The 8,374-nt window shown below is 50.2% G+C and overlaps 1 protein-coding gene across 1 annotated transcript; it reads right to left on the minus strand.

The window, feature by feature from the left end:
* Positions 1-2,659: 2,659 nt before the first annotated feature.
* On the minus strand, positions 2,660-7,734 carry LOC123181877 (phospholipase A1-Igamma1, chloroplastic). Its single transcript, XM_044594278.1, has 3 exons — positions 6,662-7,734; positions 6,252-6,574; positions 2,660-3,107 (listed from the first exon to the last, which is right to left on the minus strand). Exons 1-3 carry the CDS (start codon positions 7,712-7,714, stop codon positions 2,843-2,845), a joined length of 1,641 nt encoding a protein of 546 aa, XP_044450213.1. The 5' UTR covers positions 7,715-7,734; the 3' UTR covers positions 2,660-2,842.
* Between the last annotated feature and the right edge of the window lie 640 nt (positions 7,735-8,374).

Genomic DNA, 8,374 nt, shown 5'->3' on the forward strand with positions numbered 1-8,374 from the left:
TTCTCATTGCACGAGAGTACGATGGTAATAGGGATGCCCAGTCCCGAAATGAAAAATAAATTTACTTTATGTTGTCAAATAATAAATTCCTTGGAAAGTGTTGGTATGGAAGGCACTCGTGGATACGGCTAGCCATGGATTGTGAAAGAATGGTGGAAAAAGGAATAAACTTTATTTTCTGTTTTGGAACCGCCTATGACATATCTAGCATGGAAAGTGTTGGGAATTACTTGGTCGTCTTCGTTGACGGAAAAGTATGCTTCTCAATTTTTTTCTCTCAATTTAAGCTTTGAGGTCTAGCACCTCTACAAATCTCTACTTCCCTCTATGAAGGGCCTATCTGCTAACTTTGTGCAATTTTTATTTTTATTTGAGTCTCCATCTTCTCTTATAAATCAACAACTAAGGGGCACTATGATCATACTTGAGCATTGGATGTAGCTAATATGCGAGTGTGTTTCATGAATTGATCAATGATTGAGCATGATGGGCTAGGGATAACTTTCTTTAGTATTGATATTTTGAAAGACATGGTTGCTTGTTGATGTGCTTGAGTACTTAAATCTTCATGTCAAAACTAGACTATTGCTTTGAACCATATAAAAGTCCAAATATCCATGCTACAAAAGAAAAGAATATGTGATGAACATGTTAGGCAGCATTCCACATCAAAATTTGCGTTTTTATCATTTACCTACTTGAGGACGAGCATGAATTAAGCTTGGGGATGCTGATACGTCTCCAACGTATCTATACTTTTTTATTGTTCCATGCTATTATATTATTATTCTTGGATGTTTTACAATTATTTTATAGCAACTTTATATCACTTTTCGGGACTAACCTATTGACATAGTGCCTAGTGCCAGTTGCTGTTTTTTACTTCGCAGAATATCAGTACCAAACGGAGTCCAAACGCATCGAAACTTTTTGGACCAGAAGTCATCCATTGGGCCAAAGAAGTACTAGAGGGGAGGCCCGAGGGAAGCATAACCTACCAGGGCGCGCCAGGAGGCCCAGGCGCGCCCAGGGGGTTGTGCCCACCTCGATGACCCCCCCCCCTGCACGGCCTCTTCTCCCTATAAATTTCTAAATATTCCAGAAACCCTAAGGGAGTCGACGAAACACAATTTCAACCGCCGCAAAATCCAGAACCACGAGATCCAATCCAGACACCATCACGAAGGGGTTCATCATCCTCATTGGTGCCTCTTCGATGATGCGTGAGTGTTCATCATAGACCTACGGGTCCGTATGCAGTAGCTAGATGGCTTGTTCTCTCTTTTTTATTCTCAATACAATGGTCTTTTGGAGATCTATTTCATTTAACTCTTTTTGCGGTGTGTTTGTTGGGATCCGATGAACTTTGAGTTTATGATGAGATCTATATCCATGAAAGTTATCTGAGTTTTCTTTGATTTCTTATATGCAAGATTATTTATAGCCTCGTATTTATTCTTCGAATCTTTGGTTTAGTTAGGCCAACTAGATCAATTTTTCTTGTCATGGGAAGAGGTGCTTTGTGATGGGTTCGATCTTGCGGTGTTCTTTCCCAGTGACAGAAGGGGCAGCAAGACTTGCAGTATCGTTGCTATTAAGGATAACAAGATGGGGGCTATTCCTATATAAATAGATCTCGTCTACATCATGTGATCGTACTTATTGCATTACTTTATTTCTCCATGAAATTAATACACTAGATGCATGTTGGATAGCGGTCGATGTGTGGAGTAATAGTAGTAGATACATGCAGTAGTCGGTCTACTAGTTTTCGACGTGATGCCTATAATGATCATTGCCTGGATATCATCATAATTATTCGATGTTCTATCAACTGCCCAATAGTAATTTGTTTACCTACCATGTGCTATTTCTTGAGAGAAGACACTAGTGAAATCTACGGCCCCCGGGTCTATTTTCCCATCATATATTTTCAGATCTACATTGCTAATAGCCTTTTTTCTTTATTTGCATCTTTTATTTTCGGATCTATATTATCAAAAACCCAAAGTACCTCGCTGAATTTTATTTGCCGTTATTTTATTTGCATCTATCAATCTATCACAAATATTTTCCCGTCAACTTGCCAATTTCTGGCGCCGTTACCCGAGAGGGATTGACAACCCCTTTTACGTGTCGGGTTGCAAGTATTTGTTCTTTGTGTGCAGGTACCGTTTACATAGTGTTGCTTGGTTCTCCCACTGGATTGATACCTTGGTTTCATAACTGAGGAAAATACCTACCGCTGTGCTGCATCATCCCTTCCTCTTTGGAAAAATACCGACGTAGTTCAAGCGACATCAACGCGCCTTCACTGTGCCGCCCGTGAAGAATCAATGGAAGGCCGACCGGTGGCAGCCCTGACATTGATTCCCCGTGGGAAACCGAGGCGATGAGGACGACGAGCGCGCCTGGTCGCTGACTCAACGGGTCCACCAGGCTTTCGTGCCAAAAGTGTTTTCCCCGGCGCCCCCCAGTGCGCCAGGTTCGGCCTGGGTCCGCTAGCACCAAATTCGGCCCTAACCGACGATAAGTGGGCTTCTGGGGGCGCGACTGAGCCGGTTTTTTAGCGCCGGCTATAAAAAAAAGGACTTGGGGGGCCTGTTCGGGGGTGTGGGGGGGAGCGGAGATGATGGCTTTGGCTATGTGATAACACCTAGGTCCAAACATGTGTTTCTTTTTTCAAATTTACTTCGATCAAACAGTGCGCTTCTCAAATCACAAGTACTAACGCAACGCCGTCGAGCGCCGGTGCGGCCGTGCCGGACGGTTGTCGGTTGTAAATCACGGTAATTAAGCTCATTCGGCATTGCGTATGACCGTTCGCCGGCGCGCTGGTTTTCTACGGCTGGCGGAAGAGGCGGAAGTGGCCGTGGTGGTCGCCGTCGACGACGTGGTGACCGTCGTGGTGGTGGTCGTCGTCCAGGTGGCCACGGCGGTCGGGCTGGATCCAGCGGCCGTCGGGGGCGCGGACCATGCCCTTGTTCTCGTCCTGGCGCCAGAAGGGGGGCACGCAGTGGTGGTCCTTGAGGAAGTCGGACGCCTTGTTCACCAGCGCCGGGTCGCGCCCGCTCGCCAGCACGAACCGCTCCCCGCTGCCATGGTACCTGCAGCAAAAGCATGCATCGGTCGAATCATACAGACAGGAGTACAAAATTTACGTAGCAGTTGGTGATCTTAGTATTTTTCGTTAACAACGAAGCAACGGGCACGAAGGCCCATGCAGTACACGAGCGAATCGATCTTATATAGTGTCATGTTGTATTGTACTGGCGAGTAGTTACACCAACTGCGTCTGACAGTAGTATGATGCTTACTCCGACTGTCACCTCTGGCTTGGTTGTCTTGTCCATGACAGCATGTGGCCCATGAGTATTTCATTGGACCTGATGCATAGTTAAGTCTCCGCATTACGCACGGGTCCTATTGACAAACTCTTAAGCATCTATCACTCGACCTGCCATCCCTTTAGAAAATGCACATAGAACTTGTCGTATCGTGCTAGCATGACAAGTTGGTCGTAGACTCGCAGTACGCCAGACGTGATCAGTTTGGACGTACCGCCAGCTTACTCATAAAACTATACGTACTAGTCCTGCAATCACCAGTACGGCACGACGGGCAAACACCGTGACGTCTGTAAACACCTCACGTCAGCCAGGGCATCACGGTGACCGGGAGGGGCCGGTGGAGCGCACATCTGCTGCAGCCTGCATGCGTGACGTGATCAGACGGTGCGGGCTGTCAAAATACGACGTACGCGCCAACGTTCCAGCCACATATTTTCCCACCAGGAAATGTTGGTGTTCTTCGAATTATTGGTGCAAGTCAAGTAGTGTACGTCCTTGGCGTCTCCGTGGAGATCAATCAGCCAACTAATCAAGATCGTATGATTGTGATCGCCCATGTACCGCACTACCGCACCGCGCGTAGATGATCTATTCTGATCTGCTTCTGTCCCACACAGGTGGCTGGAATAATATCGTCTGTCCCGATCCTAACAAGGACCTTAACAAAAAAGAAATGTGCACATGTGTAATTTTATTTTGATGGGAAATGGCCCCTTGGGATTTGTTCAACTGTGACGGTCTACTAGTAGGCCTGGATTTCTGATGCATGAGGCTCATTTCCCTGCAATATTTTCTATTTTGCCTTTGGGGTGGCTATGCCTGATATGAACTTTGAAATGATAAATAAAAGATTGCGTGCATGGCTTAATGCAGAGGAAATGCACTACTACTCCTAGTACTTACTAGCTTGACCGAAAGATTACTTTCCTTAAAGCACTTTCCTTTCTATCACTGATCAAACCGGGCTTTACCCCCTTTTCTACAACGTTGGACAACAAGAGATTTTTTAGGAACACGACAACAAGAGATAGTGCCATGCATCACCATGCATGATGCATGAGGCCCATGGGTGCCAACAACAGATCAACAAGAGTATTTCAATGGACCTGACCCATTATTTAATCTCGGCATTACGCACCGGTCCTCTTGATAAACTCGACGCATCTATCACACGACCCAACACCCCTTTAGAAAATGCAGATAGATCTTGTCATATTGTGTTTAGATTAGTTGAGTACATATCACATGTTTTTTTTTCTTTTTGCCCGTTATCACATGGGTTGTACGTAGAAAGGCGCGATGGGTTTGGACGTACCGCCGGCGTACTCACAACGACAAGTACTGTAGTGGAGTATACAATACGTATTGGTGTTAGGAAATGTCAGTGTCAGTATTCGTGTGAACATGCTAACCAAATTATTGGTGCAAGTCAAGTAGCATATGGCCTTGGCGTCTCGCTAGAGATCAGTCAGCCAACTAATAAAGATCTCCTCAAGATCACTCGTATGATTGCTGCTCCTCCATGTACGGCTCGGCTCGGCATGGATGACCTCTGCATCTGTCCCACACAGTGACACGGATGGCAGGAATTATATCGTGGCACACGTCTGTCCCGATCCAAAAATAATGACCTTAACCAGAAAAAACGTGCACATGTGTCTAATGCAAGTTTGTACACTTCTTAGTTTGACCCATCAAACTGGGCCAAGTGATCTGTGCTTATGTTTCATGAAGCCCCCTCATATTCAACACCAAGTAATGATATATACGTACGGCCCACTGCCTCAGTACCGGTGCATTAGTCATCTTAGAACAAGTACAATAGTTTATAGTTCTACTAAGCAGACTATAAGCGATTTCACCTCAGCAAAGTTTTGAGCAGGAGAGTTAAGGCAGAAGAGAGAAGGTAGCGAGCACTTCATCAATCGCCCCGCTACAACACAAGACGCGAGAAAGTTTTGCCTGCTTGCAGCCACCGGAGTAAGCGCTATCACTGCCGTTCTCTGGCCCAAGCGTCTTACCGTCCAATCAACAATGTTTTCCATGCACGCAAACATTGATTACTTTAACCATCCAGCAGCTCTTTATTACATGGGTTTTCTTTTATGAAGGCTACTGCTGACATGAAGCTGGTATACAACCAGTAGCCGGCGCTTCTATTAGCCGTGCTCTTAGATTGTGCACCGCGACTAAGAAGGAAAAAAACGAGAGAATTTGATATTTATTTGCTAATTAATGCCATTACATGCAGAGAATTGATCACTGCATGTTGTGCTAGTAACTTATGGTTTTTTTTGTTGCAAAAAACAGGAAACAAGATGAGTAGTTAATGCATGATGCCTAAGAGTTTTGGGATTATTTGGTACAGAGGGAGTATTCATCAGGTACTTGAAAATCAAATATCAACGCTAATCTTTTGGACAGTTAAGATCACCATCAACAGCCATGATCCCAGTATGTACAATCTTTTCTTCCCGGCGCTGCCAACCGACGCCCGTAGGACTGCATGCTCCCGCTACTGCGGCCGGCGGTGACGCCCGTAGTACATATGATATGACATGCAATAAGTTCCAGGGTACAGCTACAACCACCCGAGTTAAAACTTAAAAGCGGGTCATCAGAGACGTCTTCACACCGGCATATTGGACTCGGGGACAGCGAGAGTGCGAGGCAAGAAACTGACACTGGCTGTGCGTTCGCACCTTGTAATAACCATTTTAAATACACTTACTCAGTGGCCACGTACGTGATTCCTAGACCACATCGTTCCACACAAGTCGCCATGGGTAGGTGCGGAGGGCCAGAGGTGACGGCGACCGAGAGGTGATTACTTTCGGCAAATGAGACAGCGGGAAAGGTATACGGTACGGAGGTGATGGATGCGGACGTGCAATAACTTACCCGTCGAGGAGGTGCAGGTGCGCCTCCAGGTTGTGGGAGCAGCCGGGGTCGAGCGTGTCCTTGAGGAACGGCGACCGCTTGTGGTCGAGCGCGAGCTCCACGCCAACGTGGCTGTAGCACCACGGCATCCGCAGCCCCTCCGCCACCCGCCGCACCATCTCCGGCACCCCCTCGTTCAGGAAGATCCCCGGCATCCGCGGCACGTTGTCGTGCACGTTCGTCACCCGCAGCGCCTTCACCCCGAGCTCCCCCTCGAACCGCTCCCTGAACCGCCCGTTCCCCACCCGCGGCCCCGAGAAGGAGTACACGCACACCGCCGCCCTCTGCACACCCATCGTAATCATTCGTACGTGCGCATGCATGGAGATGGACGCTGAACTGAATCATCGGGAGAACTTATCCGTTCGTACCTTGCCGTTGGAGAGGTTGGCGGCGGACTCGGCGATGTCGTAGGCGCTGAGGATGGCGAGGGAGCTGCCGAGGCTGTGGCCGGTGACGGAGATGCTCACGTCCTCGCCGAGGGCGGTGTAGTGGGCGACGAGCTTGCGGACCTCCACCAGGACCTGCTCGCGGGCGGAGTACTTGCAGAAGCGGCAGGAGGGGTCCTTGTCGGTGTAGAGGTCCACGAAGCCGGACTCCACCTTCACCTCGGGGTCCGGGCACGGGATGCCCTCGTCGGCCACGGGCCGGAGGTAGTCCATGAGGTCCGACACCCACTCGAGCCGCGTGATGGTGCCGCGCCACGCGATGGCGATGTCGCGCCGGCCCAGCCGCGCGGACTCCTCGTCCGTGGACACGGCCACGTAGCCGATCCAGTTCGCGCGCTGGCTCCAGAGCTTGGCGTCGGCGCGGGACCTCCCGGAGAAGAAGTTGGGGAACCGGAAGTTGGACGTGGCGTACAGGTAGCGGGTGACGGCGTAGCCCCGCGCCGCGTCGGGCATGCCCAGCCGCTCGAAGAAGGCGCGCCGCGGGTACTTGCAGCTGCCGCAGTAGCGGGAGGCCAGGTCGTAGTCGAAGGCGTCGTAGCAGGCCTGCGCGAGCTCGCCGTAGCGGATGAGCTCGGAGCGGAGCAGCGGGTCCATCGGGTCAAGAAGCCCCGCCCAGTCGTCGCTGCCGTGGATCTCGCGCCACCGCGCGGGCAGCTCGTCCTGGTGCTTCTGTGCTGCGCGGCGCCGGGCGGACGAGGCATCGTCGGGAAGGTACAGGTCGTCCTCTTCCTCGTCTTGGGTGAGGTTCTGCTCTAGCTGGCCGACGAGGGAGGCGAGCGCGTCGTCCCTGGTGGCCGCGGAGGGGAGCTGCAATCTTTTGGCGGTGGTGAGTGGTGCGCGCGGGGCTGGAGCTCGTCGGAGGGAGATTTGTGTGTGGGTGGTGGTGGCGGCGGTGGCGCGGTGCGGGAGGGAGGAGAGCTGCGCGGAGAGGTCACGGCAGGAAAGTGGCGCCATTGGGGAGGACGGCGATGGCATGGTCGTGTGGAATGGAGACACGCGGGCAGAACACCTTTATGCCCCCTCGGGAGAGGTATAGTCTACGTACCACTGATACGGCAGAAATTGATGTATCGGCGTACCGAACGTCGCCAATACGGCGATACGCACGATACGGGTATCGAGGAAGTATCCTGTTTTCTCGAAATCACTAATTGAGGAGTGCTTCCCGCAACGATTAGTCGGAGAGCGCTCCCCGCACGCCAAGTGTCACGTGCGGAGCGTTCGTGAGACTTTTCCGAGACGCTCCGCGCGCGACACTTAGCGCGAGCACGCTTCTCCCGTGATTTCTGTTTTCCGGTTTCCCTTTGTGGTTTTTTCTTTTTTCACTTTAATCCTTATACTTTTAATGTTTTGTAATACATTTTGATCTGTTTTGAGATCTGTTTCTCTCTGGTGTGGGCGAACCGTCGTCGCGCATTGTTCTTTCTTTGCCGTCGTCTCTGCCCGTCGCGGCCGCCTTTCTTGTTGCGTGGTTACGGCGGCCCCTGTCCCGGCCGCAGCGCTTGTTGCTTGCTCTTACGGTGGTCCTTCTTTAGCGTCGACGGCGCTTCCCCGTTCGCGATATCATCATTTCCTACCGGTTGCCTTCGTGGGTTCCCTGTTTTCCTTTCTTGTTTCTCTTTTTGTTCCCATTAT

This window comes from Triticum aestivum, chromosome 1D (assembly GCF_018294505.1).
Source record: "Triticum aestivum cultivar Chinese Spring chromosome 1D, IWGSC CS RefSeq v2.1, whole genome shotgun sequence".
Taxonomy (NCBI): domain Eukaryota; kingdom Viridiplantae; phylum Streptophyta; class Magnoliopsida; order Poales; family Poaceae; genus Triticum; species Triticum aestivum.